The 21,832-nt window shown below is 42.0% G+C and overlaps 1 protein-coding gene across 4 annotated transcripts in view; it reads left to right on the top strand.

Annotated features, from left to right (window-relative positions):
• vav3a (vav guanine nucleotide exchange factor 3a) overlaps positions 1–21,832 on the top strand; it is a 99,350-nt gene that overhangs the window by 61,151 nt on the left and 16,367 nt on the right. For 2 of the 4 annotated variants that reach the window (XM_085764038.1, XM_085764039.1), the window contains exons 11-20: positions 1,617–1,685; positions 2,727–2,813; positions 2,931–3,016; positions 3,772–3,904; positions 8,166–8,275; positions 13,220–13,321; positions 14,870–14,961; positions 18,195–18,217; positions 19,182–19,200; positions 21,405–21,535. In XM_085764038.1, coding sequence (XP_085620164.1) covers positions 1,617–1,685; positions 2,727–2,813; positions 2,931–3,016; positions 3,772–3,904; positions 8,166–8,275; positions 13,220–13,321; positions 14,870–14,961; positions 18,195–18,217; positions 19,182–19,200; positions 21,405–21,535 — 852 coding nt within the window. Of the gene's footprint in view, positions 1–1,616; positions 1,686–2,726; positions 2,814–2,930; positions 3,017–3,771; positions 3,905–8,165; positions 8,276–13,219; positions 13,322–14,869; positions 15,004–18,194; positions 18,218–19,181; positions 19,201–21,380; positions 21,536–21,832 lie in introns of all 4 variants that reach the window. The other 2 variants (XM_085764036.1, XM_085764040.1) reach the window with 2 other exon arrangements.

Genomic DNA, 21,832 nt, shown 5'->3' with positions numbered 1-21,832 from the left:
AGTTTCCACGAGTTGCCGCACGAGTTTACCCGAGTAAGGAAAACAAATTTGATTGGACGTTATCGAGCGGGCGGGGTATTCAATGTTTGGGGCGAGACCGAGCTCAGTGTGTGTGTGTGTGTGTGTGTTGTCTCAGACGTTTGATTGATGGATGACGAATCCAATATCAGTGGCTGATGAATCGTGAGCAGTGTGACGCATAATTCGTGCACCTGCATTATCCAATGCAAAAATAAACTACCCCACTTTCATCCCGGATTTACTCGAAAATAGAATTTTGCACAAAGTTTGGGCTACATCGTCTGATAGATGAGTTATTACACAAATTTTATGACCCAGAGTGGAATCAAATTCATACACCTTTAACAGTGTTTTTCATAACAAGTAAACTCTGCTCTATATTTTCTGCATTCAACACCAATGCCCCGCCAAAATAAAAGCAACTGCAGCAACAAAGCGATTCTGTTGTGTCAACATGGGCCTGAGATCTCTGCAGAACCAGCCCGGTAATAACTGCGCCGTATAAAGCGTCCGCTGGGTTACCTTTCCCCCATGATGACAGCCAGGATCTGTACAACTAATGTCTTGTCACTTCCTCTCGCTCCCCGACTTCCTCTCTCTTGCTGCTTCTTTCTTTCTGTCTTTTTTTGCCATCAATCTTTCTCCCTCTTTCTTCCCCGCTGCCGCTCATCATTTCTCTTCCCTCGGCTGAGCCCACAGCAACACGTTTCCCTCGACGAGTCCATCATGTATGGCCGCGGCCTATCAGCGTCACACCACTCCCTTCCCTCTGTATCTCTGTGGATGCGGGAGCAAGGCTGGAAAAATAGGACTCTGTCGTCTTGCAAGTGATAATAATGCACAGGTTGAGCTTGACTGACACCAGGGATTTGAGCAGTGCCAAGCAGACATATATATCTCCCTTAGCGGCTCAGTGTGTATGTGTGAATGTGTGTGTGAGTGTGGGGGGTGGGGTGGGGGTTGTTTGTATGGACCTGTATGAAGGACATGCATGGCATCCTCCCTTATCCTTCACCGCTGAAGTCTAGATGTCTTGTTTACGCTGCAGCCAGATATTGGCAAGCAATTTCAGATACACACTCTCGCACTCGCACACATGCAATAGATGAGTGCACACACACATGCACGCACGCACAAACGCACACACACTATCTGATTTACTTCGGGATTCTTTTTGCAGTCACCCTCTTTCATTTCATATCTTGAGCCACAGCTTTATGTTTTCATATGTGTGGGATGTGGATGTAGTGTGTCGGAGCAGGGAAACAATGTTCATGCATGAATTCCTGTTATTGTTGGTTTGTGATTGACGGATCAGCTTCTAGCCATCTTTACATACCGTCACTGCCTATATACTGTACTGTATGACTAATGTGGGACAGCAAATATGTTCTGAGGGACATATACTGTCATTGTGTTGCGTCTTTCTTTAAAATAATGAGGAAATGTTGATTTGCATATAGGGCAATCAATTGATATGTTGTTTTTCATGTTTGTTATCTGATCCTGCGGCACAGTGACTCCAGCATTAGGTGTTACCATTGGAAAGTGCTCATATTTTGTGTGTGTATGTGTGTTTTGTTTCTATAAAACAGGAGCTGGTGAAACACACTCATGATTCCACAGACAAAAGCAATCTGCGGATGGCACTGGACGCCATGAAGGTATATTGTATATTACCTTATACAGGGTCGCTACGCAAGTATGGAAAGTATGGAAAAGTATAGAATTTGATTTTATACATTTCCAGGTCTGGAAAAGTATTGAAAATGGAAACTATTGATTGGAAATATATTTATCTTAATACTTACCTGGGTTTGGTCTTATGTGAAGTTATTTCGGTTAATTATTTTGTATGCACTATTAGCTACAATATCCTGGAGATTATTTGGTGACATAATGGTATACAAATTCAGAATAATGAAAACAAACAATTAATTGCATAATCTATTTACATGATACACATCGAATTACTCATATGTCACAAATTATTAGATTTTTTTTTAACGAGAAGTCTGGAAATGAGGGTTTGGAAAAAGTATGGAATTTTGAAATTGCTGCTTATATCTTGCTGAAAAAGATGCATCCAGTCATAGAGCTTCTGTTTCATTTACCTTAAAACCTCAAAAATTGTAAAACAGCAAAGGGACATTTAGAGAAACAGGATACTGCAGAATAAGCTCAACAGAGAGTTGACTGAGCAACTGATAGAAAAACGGATCTATTTACACAAAGCCAAGCAGGTACATCAGCCCTCTTATGAAACCTGAGCAATGTCACAGCTGCAAAAAAGAAACTGACAGCATGTTCACAAGTTAATCTTTCACTGACTGCAGCACTTACATGTGACTCTGAGAGGCTGCGTCTTGTATTTAGCAAAGTTTTACTTGATTACAGCCCACCCGTGAGATTCAGTTGGAATATGCAAGTGCACATCGGCGATGGTTGCTTCTGCAGAAAAAAGACAAAATTGCACAAAATGAATGGAAATGGCTGCATGTAAAAAGGGGAAAATAAGAGCAATTGTACAAAGTAATAAAGGGACTCTTATTTGTGAACAGCTGTGGGAATTGGGGTGCACTTTGGAGGAAAAAGAAACAAATCTCTTTTCTTCAGAATATAAAGAAACAAAGTATTATATAGTGTTGCAGAGTGTCTGGAGGTAAAGATGTGTTTATCTAAAAGCAGAGACTCTGTGTTTACAGGACCTGGCTCAGTACGTTAACGAGGTGAAGCGTGACAAAGAGACGATGAGAGAAATAGATCAGTATCAGAAATCCATCGAAAACCTGGTAAGCCACACCTTTTATCTCAGATAATGAGTTCAGAAGTGTTTGTTTTTTGTTTTTTTTCCCTTATCGCTGTCAGATCATCTTTCTTTTCTTCCTCCTCCTCCTCCTCCTCTGTAGAATCAGCCTCTGAGTAACTACGGGAGACCCAAAGGTGACGGGGAGGTACGGGTGGCCTCGGTCGACAAACGAGCCAAACAGGACAGGTGAGATGTTCATGTGACACGCTAGTCGACTGACTGATGACACTTTAACTAGAATTGAGTGCTGTGGTTGGAAAGCTCCTCGTGTGTGTGTGTTTGTCGCCTCGGGCCAAAGTGGGCTGTGAATTACATAATATCAATCAGTCAGAGTACAGAACATGTCATGTTTAGCTGATGTTAGCTGACATTAGCCCATGTCCTTCACTTGACGGATGTCCAGAATAACAACACAGTATTTTTCTTATCTCACCAATAAATGAAACCACATTTGCAAACATTGTTGTGTCAGGTGAGAGTTTATCTTTCAGAAGCTGCACTGCAACTTTTTTCATCAGACAGAAAAGGCATTGTTAGTCTAACCGCTGTTGTCTAGGATTACGTCGGCCCTACACTTGTCACCCACCCTGATGAGCTGTCGACTGTATCTTAAGACAACAGCTGCCTTCAGCTGGAGGCAAATATCTGTAAAACTAAGAAACAGGAGAAGCAGAGCTTTCTGACACACAGAATAAGACAAAATGTCCAAAAAAAAAAACCTTGTTAAAAGTCCAATTTGCAGTAGCAAGGATTTTTAGTTTGGACCACACACAGTTCCACACAAACTCTGGCTCATAATTAGGCTTATATCTATTACTGTGTCTGAACAAATACATATTGTAGCTTTAAGCTTGAGAGGATGCGTCTCAGTTTCAGAGTAACGTGGTGCATCACGTTTGCTTTCATTGACTTTTGACTTTTACTTGTGGTTTGAACCACAGGCACATCTTCCTGTTCGACGCTGCAGTCATCGTTTGTAAGAGGCGGGGAGACAACTATGAGATGAAAGAAGTCATCGACCTGCACCTCTTCAAGGTCACCAACAACCCCACCTCGGACAAGGAGAACCGAAAGGTCTGCACACACACACATGCACACACAGACATGATTTATGTGGAAACTGTCATAATTTCCCACAGCCCAGGAGCTCATTTGAATTAACCAGCAGCACACAGCACACATTTCTTCAGTTTCCCATCATATATTTTGCAATGTATCATTGTTTGGTCTAAAAATTGTCACAAAAATGATAGTTTCCCAAAGTTTAAAATGAAATTGATCTCAAACCACATGATATGAGAATCTGAAAAAAGTGAATTTGTCACACTTTTACTTAAAAAAGATGATTAATCATCTCACAAAACAGCTGTCAATTAATTCTCATTTGATTAATTCACTTCAGCTTCAGCCCTGCGGTTGCTTTATTCCCCACAGACGTTTTGACTTTAAAGCACAGGTGTAACTAACAGCCTTAATGATGGCTGTTTCCAGGGTAACTCGGTGACACAGCTCTGTCTGTTATATATAGCTACATCAATGCAGCTCTGCAGCTGTTATCACTTACACCAGGTCAAAGTGACCACTGTAGGAAAGGTCTGCTGTTATAATGATCGGTGGTGGCACTCAGAGTCTGTGAATTCTCACGCCGTGTCCCGAGTATTCAGGATCCATTATTGAGAGTCAGTATAGTCGAACATCTCCGTCAGGCTGCACATGAGTAGGTCTCCCAGGTGAGTTCTCTCTCCAACAGCTACCTGCCATGGCACATGTTTCCCAAGTTTTAGACGTGGCCGCAGCCTCGAGACAAAAAAACAAAAAAAAAACACACTCTCACGGTCGGCTTAGTTTTTTGGCAGCTTCACCTCTTTGTCAACATTCGGTTACAAGAGTGTAACTAGATTCCTCCTCTGTCAAGGCCACAGTGATGACGTCTGAAACTTAAGCCTCAATTAAACCAACTGACCCACTGAAACACATGTTTTCTCTCCTTCTCTGTGTCCTGCACACAAAAACAAAAAGCTGTCAACGCTGCGTCATGAATTCTAATCAATTTGCATCAATTCTAAAAGCTCAATTGTTTATTTCAGTCAACATTTCTACTTCGCCACAGCTGAGAAATGAACTGATTCACTCCTCTAATTGTATTGTTGTTGTTTTTTACCTACAACACAGCTGCTTTGATTTCTTGAGTCGAGTCTCGCACTGATTCAGCTCACTTACTGAAAAAGAAAAAAAGGTCTTCAACAGTTAGCTTTTAATTTTATGGTGTGTTAACACCATTATCAAAACACAATAACCCACTTCATGCTGTGATTGGCAGAGACTCTTAAACAGCCAGAGCAGCCTTTGATGACATTTAATTCCACCCAGGGCTCTTTGCTATGTGCAGTCCACCCTAATAGGATTAGAGGGGTGTGAGTTGTTTTCTATGTTTTACAGCATGTGAAATAAATGATATATATGATAAAGTGACAACAGAACTTACTTACAGTACTAACATGCTGTGGAACAAAACAAACATCTCATATATCATCCAATCAGCTATAATGGCGGAGAAGTCTTGCACTGTTGTTTTCATTATTGCCTCTTTATGACTGAGTCAGCAAAGCTCAGAAACAATTTTTGGACTGACAAACCAATTAACAGCACTACTTCAGCATAATGAGCAGCCATAACAATCTGTCATAACTGCAGGTTCATAAAGGGAAGGAGAGAAAAAAAATGGAGTTGACTTGTTGTTTTGTGTTTTATAAACATCTGTAACAACCTCCTTGTCCCACTGCTGCCTTTCTCCTCTCATGTGCTGCTAAAATGATCCAACCAGCAGCTCACAGACACAAACAACAGAGTAATCAACAGAAAAGAGTCTTAAATAATTTGGTGCATTTTTGTTCCAGCACATCTTTTACGTTGTCTTGTTCATTTACCAGCACCGCGCTGAAACAGTGGCAGACTAGAACAGTCTGCCTCCTCCCAGATGGTGTTATCATTAAACCTTGTGTTGGGCCTGACGACACACACACACATATACACTTGCGTATACACACTGAGAGACACACACGGTGAATACTAAGTGCCAAATGGTGAAAAATATTGCCAATCAGAATGAGGAATGATACCTAAGGCGTGCCAGGAAACAATGATCTGGGTAATAATGATGTTGTAAATAGCAGACATTAGTGGGCTTAGACCCATATGGGCCTTCAGAGTTATTTTTTTTAAAACCATCGCTGTCAGCTCAGCACCACTCTCCTCTGACATGATGGATATGAGGCCGTTTGTTTGATGACACATTTATTATGTGATGAGTCTGTGCAACAGTTATTGACATATAAAAGCTTCATATGTTTCTTTAAAGCTGCTACTTTCATAATAACAAAACCTCAAATGACTGTGTGCAGTTTGTAAAGCAGATGTTGAGTCACATGACTTTTTTATGTGTCTTTTATTATCCACAGATCATTTTTTATCAGTCATTTACCCTAACCATAATACAAACACAATTAGCAAGGAAAACCAAAAGAGCGTGCTAATTAACAATGCAACATTTTATGTAAGTTACACATTTCTAGATATTTTAGGTGAGTTACATTTTGAGTTTGAAGCATGACAGGGTGATTGATTTCTCATGTGATGCCTCCAAACCAGCTGTGGTGTTAAAGGGATAGTTCAACATTTTGGCAAATTGGCCCATTGCCATAATCCCTTTAGTTTTAGCAGTAGGTTTGTTACCTTTGTTTATCGGTGCAAGCTATTTTTAGAACAGCCGAGCCGAGCTGGGAGCTGCTCAGAGCTACGCTACGGAGGCTAATGGGATTTCATGATTTCCCTCATCAAACTCATCAAATACACAATCCAACAACTCCAAAAACGCTCTGGTGGACAAATTGTGACCTGCACATTCACCACGCAAAGGTAACGAACCTACTCCTAAAACTATAGGGATTATGACAATGGAGGGATTATGACAATGGGCCAATTTTCCAAAATGTTGAACTATCCCTTTAAGATGAAGCCCAAAAACACTAAAATCTGCATTGCAAAGGAAATAAGAACATAAAGTGGTACAATGCATGTTCCAAACAGAGGTGGATTGTAATAATAACTCAGTAGTTACTAGTTTACCTTCCAACATACTGTATACAGTGCAGGGCCAAACAATAACAACAACTGTACACAAAAGAATGTAGTCATTCCTGGACCTGCCTGTTTAACTTTCACTGCTCTTATTGCTGTGTTATTAAGATCATAAAAAGAAAAGTTTAGTTGAAGACAAGGAGTTGATAGAGACCAAAGCCAGTGATCAAAGAGTGAGGATATTGGTCAAAGCCCAAGTAAATAATAATAATAATTGTTTTTCGTTGTCAGTAGGATGTGCAAATAGATACCGTAGTTCTATGCTAACAAGCTCATCACTAAATGAAAAGGTGATAGTATATCAGTTGTGCTCAGAGTTCACTCCAGGCAGCCAAACCCCAGGTGTTAACAGATGTTTTGTTTGCAATAAGGCGCAATAATGTGTATCAGGAAGATCAGTTAATAAATATGTTGCGTTATCTCACTGAATGTGTGATGCTTTTAAATTCTGGAGGTAACTCGGGAGAAAGAAGACCTGAACTGACAGAAACACAAACACCTCCTCCTCCTTCTGTACAAATTGGTAGCTAGACGATATCTTTGCTAAGCGCGAGCCTCCCGAGTCCGCTGGGAACGCCTCGGTGGAGCGCTGCCTCCCTCTCCTCTCCTCTCCTCTCCTCTCCTCTCCTCCCTCGGCGGAGGAGACGAGCCGCTGTGCTTCCCTGAGCACTGCGAGCTTGGCATGTTTTCAGGCTTCAGAGCCGAGTGCTAGAAGTTTAAAACCACATCTAGAGGCCAGAAAAAGTCTCCCTCTGCTAGCGTTTGCTATTTGTTATTGAAAAAAAAAGAAAAACAGAAGCATGTGTTGACTCAGAGGCTAATAGAGTAACATTTAAGCTTTGAAGTGGGTGATGGTGGGTGATTACAGGCCCACTCGCTCCTCGGGTCTGTGCATGCTGTCTGATGCCCAGCGGTTATATGGCACCAGCTACCTCACACTCATATCCTTCCTCTCCTTCATGCTCTTCCTTTCTGTTTTGTCTCTGTCACTTCTGACGCCCTAAAACCCCTCAGCCTTTGTGTTTGCTCCCCCTGAGGCGTCCCTCTTTCATTTTGCATCTCTTTGTCTCCATCTGTCTCTCTGCATCCCGTCTCCTTCCACCTCCCGCTCCTTTTGTCGTTCACTCAGTTTTGTTTATTCGCTGTTCGCTCCGTTTTTAAAATGTTTGTGTGTGTGTTTTTCTTTTCTTTTTTGCAGTGGTCCTACGGATTCTACCTCACTCACAACCAGGGACAGAACGGCTTTGAATTCTTCTTCAAGACCAAAGAGCTGAAAAAGAAGTGGCTGGATCAGTTTGGCATGGCCATGTGAGTGTGTACGCCACTGTGTGTGTGTGTGTGTGTGTGTGTGCTCTTGCGTGACAGTGCGATCAGTGTGTGTCTCGTTCAGTCAGCCGCATTTTGTCACAGCATCAAAACATAACAGACGAGCACCTGTTCTTCAGGTCGGACCACATGATTTATGACACGACGGCACGGTGATGCGAAGATAAGCAGAAAGATGAACACGGCTTAAACAGACTCATGCATGTGGAGCTAAAATTTCAAGTCTAGTGAGTTGTGTGTTTCATACCCAGAAAACACAAATGTGTAGATTTCAGTATCAGGTGTGTGTAGGTAAACTGAATCAACCAGATCTTATCATGGACTGGATCTAAACTAATCTATGGTGACAAATTGGAGCCAAAAGTGACAAGTGAAACGTTATATAGAAACAGATATTGTCAAAAACTCAGTTTATGAGATGAGAAGACAAAAGTGTGTAAGATATGAATGGGTATCGGATGCTGTGTGTGGACAGTCGGGTGAATAGTGGGTGGCAGGATTCAAATCATGAAATAAAGTTGCAATTCAAATTCTACTTTATTCATACAGACCTGGGAGACAGTGGCAGCTACAGAATAATGTCAGTGTTTCCACAACATGCACCGAGCGCCGCTGCTGAAATTTCAAATGGTTCATTAATATTGATGGTGAAGTTAACTTTCTATACTCTGAGCAGCATGACTCAGGCTGGTGTGGAGGGAAGGTGACCCTTCACCATGCACACACACATACACATACACACATACAGCACATGCACACAGACCACTGAGAGGTCCAGCTGAGTGTGTGTGTGTGTGTGCAGCAGCTTGACAATTCATACGGCGACAAGGTAGGCAAAGTGTTTTACTTCACTAGGAAACACAACAGAAGCTCCAAAAGTGAGCAAGGCAAAGTGAATGTGAAATCGCCATGTTCACAGGCTAGCTCATCCCGTTGATGCTACACATCAACACTGTTGTGCAGCTCGCTCCTTACCTGCACATTTCAGAGAGAATAAATCAGACCATACCTGACCTTGTGCAACAACTGTGCAAACACTGGACCTCTGTGAGGCCGGCACTCAATGTCATCAAGAATCAAAACCATGTCATTTGTGCTCAAACCACTTTTTTTAGAGAGTAAATATTTAAGTTTTAGGCCAGTTGACTCTGAAGCTTTCTTATTCATTTGTACAGAAAAACAAACCTTTGTTATTTCTCAGGTCATTAATCAGACACGTGAACCTGCAGAGTGTGAGCCTGCAAACTGAAGGTGTGGAGCTGTAAAGACGTGTGCATTCACACACACACACACACACACATTTGGGTCTAATGCAGGATGCAGTCAAGTGACAGTATGGAAAATATAATTGCATATATTTGAAGCTTCACTCATATAAGAGACTAAAAGTTAAGATTTCCGCTGCAACTGTTTGTTAAATAAATCTCTGTCTCTCTCTCTCTATGCTACCAACCATTTGAAAGTGCAATACAAAATAATTTTAATGTCAGCACCCTGGAAACAAAGCTCCTAGTTTTATATATTTTATTTAAAAATGTTTATATTTAACCGCCTTAGAGTGGACTAATATGACATGTCTTTAAATGTGTCTCCTGATGGTGGAGATTTAATGAACATAGTAACCATGACATTTAAAAAAAATATTAATAATGAAATAAAAATGAAAAAAAAGAAAAGAAAAAAAAACAGTTACTTTCTTCAGTTTGATCAGCTGCACCTCCATCATCACCATCTGTTCAAACTGTCAACAACACAACAATAACACACACACGGCAACATGATTAATTGTATGTTTCAAGTTTTTAATAAAACTTTTACAAGGTTAAAATGCCAGTAATATCTTTTGATATGTGATCAGTTTTGTTTTGATGAGTTTCACTGATGGAAAATAAACCCTGAGTCATTATTTAAAACGGCCCCTTAAAACCAGGCAATTACATCCATGGATTGTGCCTCTAGGTTTTTGAGGTTTTATTCTATTACCGCTCTGTTGCAACAGTGTGAGAGGGACTTGTTGGAAATGAATACACCTTAGTTCTGCAAATAAAACACGATTCCTGTGAGGCCTTTTATTTTGAAATACAATAGGCATAATCTTCTCTGAGCACAGAGGCCAGAGTCAGATGGTTTTTCTACCTTTGTCTAACACTCAAGGAAACAAAGATAAAAAAAATAAATAAAAAACCTGTGAGAGATAATAATGTTGTTAAAGCTCAGAGTGAAGCATCACACAATGGATGTTGAGACCTCAGACTGTGTAGACTCTGAATTTACTTTAAAACACCTTAGTACTGATTATTTTTACAGGAAATTAGTGCATCGAAAGGTGTCAGAATTTTGCCAATAACTTTTATATAAATTAATTTTCAGTTCAAAGCCAAAGATACAATATTAAACCAAACTCCACAGTGAAATCTAGAATGTGCAGTGATTTCAGACTTCATTTTTCTAGGGCCAAAAACTGGGAGAACGAAAAAGTCCTCCCAGTCCTCTCATTCCTCCGGGGTCTCCTTTAGTCCACCCTGTGATATCTGTTAGATCAGCCTCAGCAGCCACTATTAGTTAAGAGCAGAGGGAATTTAAAGCAGGTGTAATTATAGCAAAAAAAAAAGGAATTAAAAAAATAGGGAAGAAAGAGTAACGAGTAAAAAGATGTGTAATGAACGGAATGAAAAGAAAACCTGTGAAACATTTACAAAAGCAGCAGGTTCCAACAGGAAGTGAAGAGGAGGATTAGAGAGATGAAGCTCAGTGTGATGAGAGACTGAGAAAACAGGGGCTTTGGCTGATTAACGTTCGGGGCTGAATTAACAGCCTGTGAGAAAGGGAGAGGCATTGCCAGATAATCACTTGCTCCCACAGTGCCTCCGAGTAGCTGATCTGGGAACAGTTGTTTTCTCACGTGCGTCCTTTATTCGCAAAAAACGCCCGCTGTTCGCTGCTCGACTACGATCCAACAGCCGCGTTCATTTCACCTCTGGACAAACTGTTGCTTCAGCAGCAGCAGGGAGTGAGTGCCATAATCCCTATAGTCATAGGAGTAGGGTCGTTACCTTTAATTTTCGGTGCAAGCTATTTTTAGAACGGCGGAGCAGAGCCGCAAGCTGCTCAGAGCTACGCTACGGAGGCTAATGGGATTTCTTGGTTTCCCTCATCAAACTCATCAAATTCACAATGCAACGACTCAAATGCACATCCACCACGCTATGAGATATTAACAGAACGTTACGAGACTGAGTTGTTTTCGAGCGAAATGCAGAGACTGCTTGATGAAAAACTGCCCCCAACAGGAACGCGCATCAGCGGTTTTGCATGAATTTACCTTGAAAACAACTCAGTCTGGTAACGTTCTGTTATTATCTCATAGCGTGGTGAATGTGCAGGTCACAACTTGTCTACGAGAGCGTTTTCGAGTTGTTGGATTGTGTATTTGATGTGTTTGATGAGGGAAACCAAGAAATTCCATTAGCCTCCGTAGCGTAGCTTTGAGCAGCTCGCGGCTCTGCTCCGCCGTTCTAAAAATAGCTTGCACCGACAATTAAAGGTAACAGACCTACTCCTACGACTATAGGAATTATGGCAATGGGCCAATTTGCCAAAATGTTGAACTATCCCTTTAAAAGCCGATATATTGATTGACCTCAGCTCCAGAGGAGAGGGCACCGCTCAGGCTCCTCCTCTCCTCTTTCTTTTTTTAAATTTTGTTTGTCCCATTTTCCAGAGAACATGTTGTGCTCCTTCACTTTGACTAATTATTTCTCGTACTAAAAAGCAGCACCTGCGCATACAGAGCAGAAAAACCTTATGTAACGGTGTCATCATGTCGCGCTGTTGCAGCATCAAAAACAAAGAAAGGCCTCTTAAATTTGAAGTAAACAGGCCGTGGTGCTGCAGGCGAACTTGGGCAAATCCTTTTTTTTTTTCTTCTTGTCTTGAACAGACACACACATACAGACACACACACATACACACACATACAGTATGCATCCATGTCCCAAGGGGCCATGAACACCTCTTGTGTTCACTCCAAGCAGACCTTGCCTGTCTACTTGCAATTCTCTCCCTCCCACTTCAAAGAGCCCTATCAGTGAAATGTTTCTGTAGCCATGAAAAAGTTTGTTGGCTGCAATTATACAGCAAGTCCACGTCAGTTTTTCTCCTCTCTGCTTTTGAAATGAGCGTTTTAGCAAAAAAAAAAAAAAAGCAAAGCTGTTTAACAACTGAAACAAAGTGGGCAGCACGAACAACTTCATTTTCATGCCTTAATTGGGACTCATCTGTAACTTACAGTGCAGCTAGCGTTTGGTAAAGCTACAGCTTCATGTTGTAACTTTGAGCGTTGAGCCCTTTATACTTACACATTGATTAGTATTGATAGAAGCTACTGATCGTTATTATCACATAGTAATGCAGGCGTGAAGAGACAGTGTTGAGATGTCTCTGGTGCGTTCATGAACCACTCTAACACTTGAAGTTTAGCTGTCAGACATTTTACTACAAGACACGAGCACTTCTACATTTTTTCTTTTGAAAACTCTGACATAGTGGTTCATGAATGTTTAACCCTTTTGGCAGCTTGCTCTCAAATCCAGGATGTCAGAAAGAAACAATTTTCTTGAACTGCATTAGCATGTCCTTGTGATTTAAAGAAGTGGAGTGGGGAAAAATAGTTTCAAGTCTGTGATTGTCAATGTCCAGGATCTCTGTTGGCAGGAAATCTATTGTCTGGGAAAATGTTCAGATGTCATGTTTGCATAGTTTATTTATAGTACGTGCGATTACACCAACATTTCCATCCAGACCAGAGGGAGGATTAGTTTATTTGTTGTGATCTTCTCCATGGATGTTGCCTGAAATGACCAGTGTTTGTGTGAAAATACACAATGACGAATGTTTGACGTGTGTTTATGTCTTGTTTATGTTCAGATCCAACATCCGTCCCGAGAACGCCACTAACAACTTCCATGAGTTTCGTATGCACACCTTCGACCGCATCACCTCCTGTAACTCCTGTCACATGCTCCTGAGGTAAGAGGCCAGTTATTATTACTCTCTCTATCTCTCTCTCACACAAACACAGACACATTAGAAGAGGCTGAAAATCTCCTCAAGACTGTCGTCGGGTCGGACATAAAGACTGAAGACGAGATGTGGACTCTTTCCCTTCAAACAACTGTCAGGGACTCTTTTGAAAGCCGCCCTGCTTCTCTTATTCCTCTCCAGTGTACCCTGACAATCTATTCGTCACTTTCTCCCCCCTCGCTCCTCTCTTCCTCTGCACATGTGCCTCAGTTACACAAAGTTTCTTTAGAATTTTTTTGAATGGTATCGACTCCCGGAGGACCGTGCCTCATGGTCCCCTCTCACAGCGGGAACGATTGAGTGGTTTCACCTACAAGGACGGCGAAGAAAAATGTCTGTCACACTTCAGCACTTCTTCAAGGCAGAGGATAGGGGGGAGGAAAGTGGACAAGTGCACTGTGAATATACAGAGGCAGCCACCGAGTTCACCTGCGTTTTCAGAGGATAAAGCAGTGCAACCATTCAGTATCTTCTTCAAGTTGTTTCTGTTTCTTTGATTATTTCTATGGTTTTTCCCCGAAGTAGCCATTGTTCATATGAGCTTGGCTAGTTTCTTATTTCTCTCTTTGCAGCACTTGAAACTCAGCCACCTGTCTGGTCTGACATGCATCCGGTCTGTGCTGGCTTAACTGTCTATTTAAACCTGAGGAAAATGTGCAACTTGTAATATTTCCTTTCATTTGATGTTAATAAGCGTGATGGGTTGCAATGATTCAAATGCATTTTCTGACTCTCTCCTCCTGTGCAACTCATTCTGTAGCTCTGAATAGGGCAAAGGAAAAAAAGAAAAACCCACTATAGTATACCTGCGTGTTAACTCCGGGCTAGTTTTCTCAGAGAGGTTAAAGAGACAATTAGCAGGGGAGCAGAGCAAAGCAGCCCTTCTTTTCATTTCATTTTAATAAGGGCCTCTGAGATGGTTATGCAAATGAAAAACCGAGCCACACACTGCTGCTCTGTGTGCATGTGTGTGTATGAATGCTTCTTCTACATCAGGAAATTTCACAGTTTTCTTTGCAATATGTATAAGATATGAGCTGATAATAGTTTTTTTTGTTTGTTTGTTTTTGGATAGCTGAAAGTAAAAACTTAGAAATACCAGGCTGACCACACCAGTTTAGCTCTGGTAGAAAGTGTTGGATTTTGTCCTAAAGCGGCGAAGGTGGAACATCCTGGATTTGAATCCATGGCGAGAGGCAATCCATCCCGTCATTGTGAGGACGTTTCACACTAAACCACATAAGTCAACGTCATGATGATGCAAGAGGAAGTCAGGGGGTCACAATAGTGACGAAGACTGTCACTAATGTGACTAAGAACTGAAATCCTCCATCCAAACTGATGGTTCTCCTAAAAACGTGGCAGCAGCTCCTGTTCGCCACTAAACCTTCAGCCTGTTCCTCAACGTGCAGCTTTTGAAAGTTTTATTTTTATGAACCCTGCTGTGATTTCTACTGTCCGTGTGATGATTTTTTACTGTTGTTGTGTCTGCAGGGGCACCTTTAACCAGGGCTACCTGTGCTCCAAGTGTGGTCTGGGTGCCCATAAAGAATGCCTGGGCCGCTTTGGCTCCTGCGGAAAAACAGGTAACGCACCAATACTACACACACAGAAACACAACCCAGCTCAGTCTTTAAAGTTATGTTACGTTATGACACACACAGTCTGATCCTGTGTGCGACAAATCTGTGCTTCAGTTTGTTAGACATTAAATCTAATTGTAGGAGCACAACTGCACTTTTATAGCAGTGCAGATATAATCATAATGGATCATAAAACCTGATATATGACTGTCTGGTGTGACTTATGATGGGGTATGGGGGAGATTTGTTACACTGTGATTTTAAAAGCTGCACAGTGACATTCTTGTTGTTGCTTCTCCACCACTCAGGCTAGTTTCAGGTTACGTCCCAGTTTGTCCAGACTCGTATTAAATATTAATCACTTGTGTGAAATGTTGACCTAATCGCTGTGTGAAGGCTGGAATAACAGCTAAAAAAGTGTTTTTCTTAGGTCACCACATACTTGACCTTTGACCACCAAAATCCAGTCCGACTTAAAGTTTGTGCCAAATTTGAAAGGACTCCTTGTATGATTTCTGGACATGTTGCATCCACAATGCAAGTTTCATGTTGCCTGAGGTCACCGTGACCTTGACTGTTGACCTTTGCCATGAAGCCAAAACAGTTAGTTGTGGAGTAACAGGTGAATGTTCCCTCAAGGTGTTAGTGGAAATAATGCATTTACACGGACAAAGCTGTACTTTGTGAGGTCACAACACCCTTGACCTTTAAACCTTGACCTCCAAAAGCGGACTAGTTAATCCTCCACTCCAAGAGGGTATTTGTGCCAGATTTGAAGAAGTTTCTTCAAGGCATTACAGAGGTTTTTGTGTCCGTGAGTCTTGGATGGGCGGACAACACAAAAAAAACAGTTTGCCTCAGGCTCCTGCTGCCACCGGAGCAGAGACGCATTAAAACAAAGCAGAAAAAAATGGGAACAGTGGGAATCAGGGGGTTTGCTCTAAATAGATAAGAACTTATTTCTGCAGACCAAGGTCACCCATGTATTCGATCAGCGTTGCAGATTCTCATTCAAACTCTCCCACGCACTTCCTCGGGTGGTTTTTGACAATTCGCAGCACCTTAAAGGCAATGTCACTCTGTACTGTTGCACGGATCCCTAAAGCTTAATAGCAGCTTTTCTGAAGAGTTTTAAGATTCTTCCCACTTTTTTTTTTTTTATTATGCCCCTGTTGTGTATCTGTCACTCAGCTCCCTGTGCAGGAGCCCTGACAGCTCTGAAAGGAATGGAGGGAAAACTTCAGACGTGTAGAATGAAAAGCGGGCCTTCAGAAACCAGCTCCACATGTCCTCAGTGTGTGTGTGTGTGTGTGTGTGTGTGAGAGAGAGAGAGAGAGCGTGAAGAGGTGAGAAAACTAAAGTCGCACTTTTTGTTTGTGAAACTTCTCTTAGGTCCTCAAAGTGTGTGCTTGTGTCACATAGCACTAAAAGTCTGCACGGTAATAAAAAAGCCAAAGCAAATGTGCAGGTTTTTTTTTTTACAGTTACACCCCGGCACATTCTGCATGTCTGGGCTGCGTGTGTGTGCTTGTATTCCCCGTGGCAACCTGCCAGCTCCTGTTGGACCTGGCATCTGTCACGGTGCGATCAGGTCGCAGAGGCAATAACGCCACTGCCAGGCCCACCTGGGCACAGCGTGTACCTGAGTAGATTTGGGCGACACCGGCAGCAGGAGAGGGCGGAGTTGTTAAGACCGGGATGTCGCCATGAATTCCCGCCCTCGTTACTCCACAGTGTTGCTCATCCTCTGCAGGGACGGGAACATGTGCAGGGCTGAGGGCTGAATATTTATTTAAGTATCAACATTTTTAAAGGGACATTGTGTAACTTCTCCTGTTATCTATTCACGAAAATCGATTATTTCGTGTTTTTCATCAATCAGTAATCCCCCCCATCAACAAACTGAAGTGTTCCTTTCAGCTTTGAATTTGCCGTACATATCATTCATATCTACAAGGAGCGGGTAAGCTCAGTGCTGGTTGCCATGTCGGTCGCCATGTTTTTACGTTAGTGGCAGCGCGACGGTAGGAAACCACGGAAACTCAGCGGAGACGCCGGAGCTGTCGGCTCAGGTCGAGGTGGCGTCTGTGAAAAGTCACAGACGCCAGGAGTTACACTGATGCTGCATTCACGTGCAGTCGGGCAGACGGCCGTCGGTAACAAATCAGAGAGAAAGCTCGTTTTGCCTCGTCCTGACGGACCACTTGTTTACATAGAGGCTTGTTTATGCCGTTGCGTGCAGCGGCTGTCGTCCGTCTGCCGTCTGCCCGATTTCACGTGAATGCAGCATGAAAAATACGACTGAGTTGCTTGCGATATACAACCGCAACCATAGATGGGAGTAATTCGTACACAATGTACCTTTAATAAGTTTAAAACATGGCTGCATAAGCGACACTTATATTTCCATGTACTCATTTGTCCATAAAGAGACTTACATACTGTAAAGGCTTATCACTTATTTAGGTAGCTGACATTTTTATTTCTTGCTTCCTTTCTTGTCTTTACGCCACTTAAAGCTGATTTAAAGCCCAGAGAATCACCATCATAATACACCAGCAGGTGTGCACTAACAAAATCCCAGCATCAATCACAGCATAGCTCTGGGTACGTGTGTGTTTGTGTGCGTGTGTTCGTGTGTGTCGGAGATAAGCCATTGTTTACCTGCAATTTGTCTCTGTTATCAGCTCCCTCGCTGTGTTTGTATAACAGGTCAAAGTTCACTCAAGGAACAACAGGCCTGCTGAGTGTGTGTTTATGTATGTGTGTGTGTGTGTGTGTGTGTGTGTGTGTGTGTGTATGTGCGTCCATGAGTTTGGTTGTACTGTATGTATGGTGCATGTCTGTGTGGCTGTCTGTCAGGCAGTGTGTGACTTTGCAGGTATGTGTGTGGTTTTGTAATTGTTCTGTTTGCACAGGTACAGGCGTGTGTGCGTGTGTGTGTGTGTGTGTGTCTAGGGGGTGTAACCCGTCCCTCAGGGAGCCAATGAAAGAAACTGGTGGAGCAAAAACCTCAGGTCTGCCCCCCCCCCTCTCCACCCCCCGCCTCGTTACCTCCTCTATCCCCGCTGTCAGGTAGTGGCAGCGCAGCAAAACAAAGCGAACCACGGTCAGACACGAGCGTCCGCCTTCTCCACTAATGAGGGAGTGTTGCCTTGTACCGACGAGTTTGTGCGAGTGTTTGCGTGCACCCGCTAACCCGTCATTCACTATGCCTGTTCTCAAACTTCTTTCAGATCCTGGCTCCGTCAGAACTCAGGTGAGCTGCTGCTGCTCTGTGTGTGTGTGTGCGTGTGTGTGTATATATGTGTGTCTGTTTCTTCTGTTCGCCTCCTCTCCAAAGCTTTGCTGCACTTTGAAAGCTGCTCTCTCCTGCAGCTATTTGCCAAGGAGCCTCCGACTGACTTGACTTGCTGCAGCCCACCTGATGCCAGAAATGAGACTGTTTTTTTTGCAGCTTCACCCTCAGTTGTCTCTGCTCTGCTGTGATTTACAGCCTAAATATCCCTGAAGTGGAAAAATACATTGAGCTTGCAACAATTAACTTAAGTGGTACTGTACGTCAGTATCTGGGGCTGAAATTGCACAATGCACAGTGACTTTTGGACCTCGCTGTATGTAAAAGTTTTATGCAAAAATCTCATCTCATCAGCAAGACTGAGGTGACACTTAGCAGTGTCCCTGTTGCATTATTGCCCTGAGTTTATTTCTGGTGTCAGGCACTGTAAAGAGTGGTAAACACAAACACAAAATGCAAAGTCTAAACTTTTCTGAAAGAGTAGAAACTTTTTGTGCTTTGATTTCGTGCTCATGCAAAAAAAATTGTAAATAATTACATTGTGTTGATGTTGATTGTGAATATGCAGTTTTCCATCCTCACCAAGATTTAGATTAAATTGAAAAAAACTGAGTCAGTGAATTTTCAGATGTTCTGAATCTCTTCATGTTTACTGGAGATCACAGGCCTGGACTAAAATATTAATTATATGTGAGTGTGTGTGGTATTTTTATAGCATTAGGTGTGTTTGAACATGTTCACCTCCCTGCATCAGGCAAATCATTCATTTAGTGGGTTTGAGTTCATGGAAGAGCCTGGGGGCTGCACTGACTTTGTGTTTTAGCAGGGCAGGGATTTATGTGTCCAGTGTGTGCATGCCTATTGATGTGTCCTGAGTGTCATTCTCTCACTCACTCTCTGTTTTTATTTATTTTTTTTTTTTCAGGGCAAAAGTCGAGATCCAGGTGAGAAATTCACAACACAGCACCACAGCAGACCTCCTCCGTCCTTGCACACTTCATCTCCTCTTCCTCCTCTGTTGTTTCTTTTTTATCTGGCTGTCAGTGTGAGGCTGCTGCTCCTAAGACATGTTACCAGATTCTGGCATGTTTATGGCACAGTCTGTGTCAGTTTTAAAAAAAAAAAAAAGGACTAAATGTGACCAATTGTGAAAATGCCTTTTTATTCTTACACTATTATATTTTTTTTCTCCTCACTTAACGCAACCGTCTAATTGGCTAAATATTATGATTATGATGCTTTCCACACCTTCATAGATTGTAATTGTAATTGTTTTTGTTTTGAAGACACCAGAGAGGTGTCTGTTTTGTAATGATATGAAACAGGGACAGTGCAACACTTTCTGCACCTTTACACCTTCAGTAGCAGGATTATTATCTCGATCGCTTGTTGCCGTGGTGCTTATACAGTCTGCAGTTTTCTCTGATGGTGCATGGTCACATTTTGCTCATTAACCCTCTGCACGTACCTGACATGAAGAAATAGGTCAAGCAGGAAAAGTGCTGCCACTTATTCTTGCACTAGGTCGTCTGTAGGTTTACATGACTTGCTGCTTGTCTTTGGGATGACGTTTTTCTTTTCCTGGTATCAGAGTTAACCTTGCTCCGTCAGAGTGAATGGTGCACCTGGTAGCTATTAACTGGTTTTATCATTGTAGCTCAGACTCAATCTGTGACTATGAAAGGCCCATGTAAACAGTTTAAGTTGAATAAAGCCCAAAGCAGAAGCACATAAAGTAGCTAAGTTACAAAGAGCGAGTGAATGCAGTAAATGTAGCTGTTTTATTCTTACCTTTCTCCCACTATTGCTTTCACTGAGAGAATATGACTACCAATACGGCATGACTATATATTAATGTGTGTGTACGTGTGTGGCTACACTACACTAATCTCCCATAAACCTGGCTTCAACACTAATTTCTCCATCCCCCCATCCATTATGCTGCAGAAAATCATTTCTGACTGAAGACGCATTAAAATCAATAGGCATTTGATTGCCCCTGCTCTTGCCGTTTTATAATATTTCAACGCTTCTCTCTTTGTCTATTTTTCAAAGGTGTGCTAACACGCGACTTGTCCTTGTGTGGATAGGAATGCAATTCATGCTCCCAACACTCAATTCTCCATGGCAATGTGTCTTCAGAAGTCCTATTCAAGCAAGCCTGCACATGTCAGGCTGCCTCAGTGCTACAGAGGCTGGCACAGACCCTGAAAGAGAAGCAAGGCACATATAGATGTATTAGCTTTCAGTGCAGCACTGTTGACTTCTCCATTATTTGCCTTTAGCTTCACCATCGCCTTCTTGCTCTCACTTGAATTTCTTTTTCTCTCTCATTGTATTCCTGCACAACTCTATCACTGTGCGCTGCAAAGAGAGATATGCACAATTCATTTGATTGTGTTGTGCATATGAGATATGAAGCCTCTATTTGTTTGGCATGGGTGGGTGCCTCATAACAGATGTATTATGATTCAATTCCAGTGATTTCTTGGTGAATAATGGGACGTTGAAAAATCTGATTGAGGTCATTCTAGCAAGCAAGTTCAGCTTGATTAAAATGTTCTTCCTTTTAGTGCGAGTGCAAACTTTTATTACTGTGTAATAAATGATCTGTGGAGCAGAATAGTCATCTTATGAAAATACTCTGTAGAGGAATACAATTATCAATTTCACTCTAATTCCTTATTGTGAATGTTATTAGGAAACATTTTTAAATATCAATTGAATGAATTTTCCTCCTGAATTCTCCTGAACACCGTGTGCAGCTTTACTGCTGATCTTCTCTGCACCCTCGAGATAACAGATAAAGTCCTGTTACCTGAGATATGATTATCAGTAAGCACACAGGTGACAAAGGGTGTCTATGTATCTATATGATGACATGTATACACTGTGTCATTACTGCCTGTAATAGGTCCATGAATAGTTCAGCAGAACAAAGGGAGGACAGACAGGTGTTCATGACTGAAGTCAAATACAGAGCTCAGAACAACTGTTGTTTTCCTACACAAAAATAAGAGACTTTTTAAAATACAATAATCAAGACTTAATAACAAAAGAAAGATATAAATAAAAGTAAAACATGACAGCTGTTTACAGTAAATGTTGAACACTAACCGTTAACTCTCCGGCCCTGCCCCCCTCTCAGGTCTGCCCAAGATGATGGTGATCAGGAACTACTTCGGCGTGCCGAGCCCCACTTCTGGTCCAGCGCTCAGCATCCAGACGGGTGACATCATTGAATTAATCTGCGCCGACCTTCACAGCCCCTGGTGGCAGGTCAGAGCTCACACTACGTCTTCATTACATACTGTACTTTACACTATTTACAAATGGAACTGCTGCGTTTAACCCTCATCCTGACAGTCAGTGTGGGGTTTTTTTTTTTCTCATTATTATTCTATTAAATGAGCCTCTATATGAACTTCCTGTGTTTGTGTGGTTGACATGAATTTCATTCATACTCTCGACTCTACATTTAAACATTTCTTCACTAACAAGCTGCATGTGACAATGAAATCGTTAGTAACCTGTACACACCCACAGGCTGCGATACACCACACAACACCTCTTGTA

This window comes from Trachurus japonicus, chromosome 20 (genome assembly GCF_045865225.1).
Source record: "Trachurus japonicus isolate A0001 chromosome 20, Traja_1.0".
Classification (NCBI taxonomy): domain Eukaryota; kingdom Metazoa; phylum Chordata; class Actinopteri; order Carangiformes; family Carangidae; genus Trachurus; species Trachurus japonicus.
Note: the sequence above shows the minus strand (reverse complement) of the source record. Positions and strands in the feature narration are given on the sequence as shown.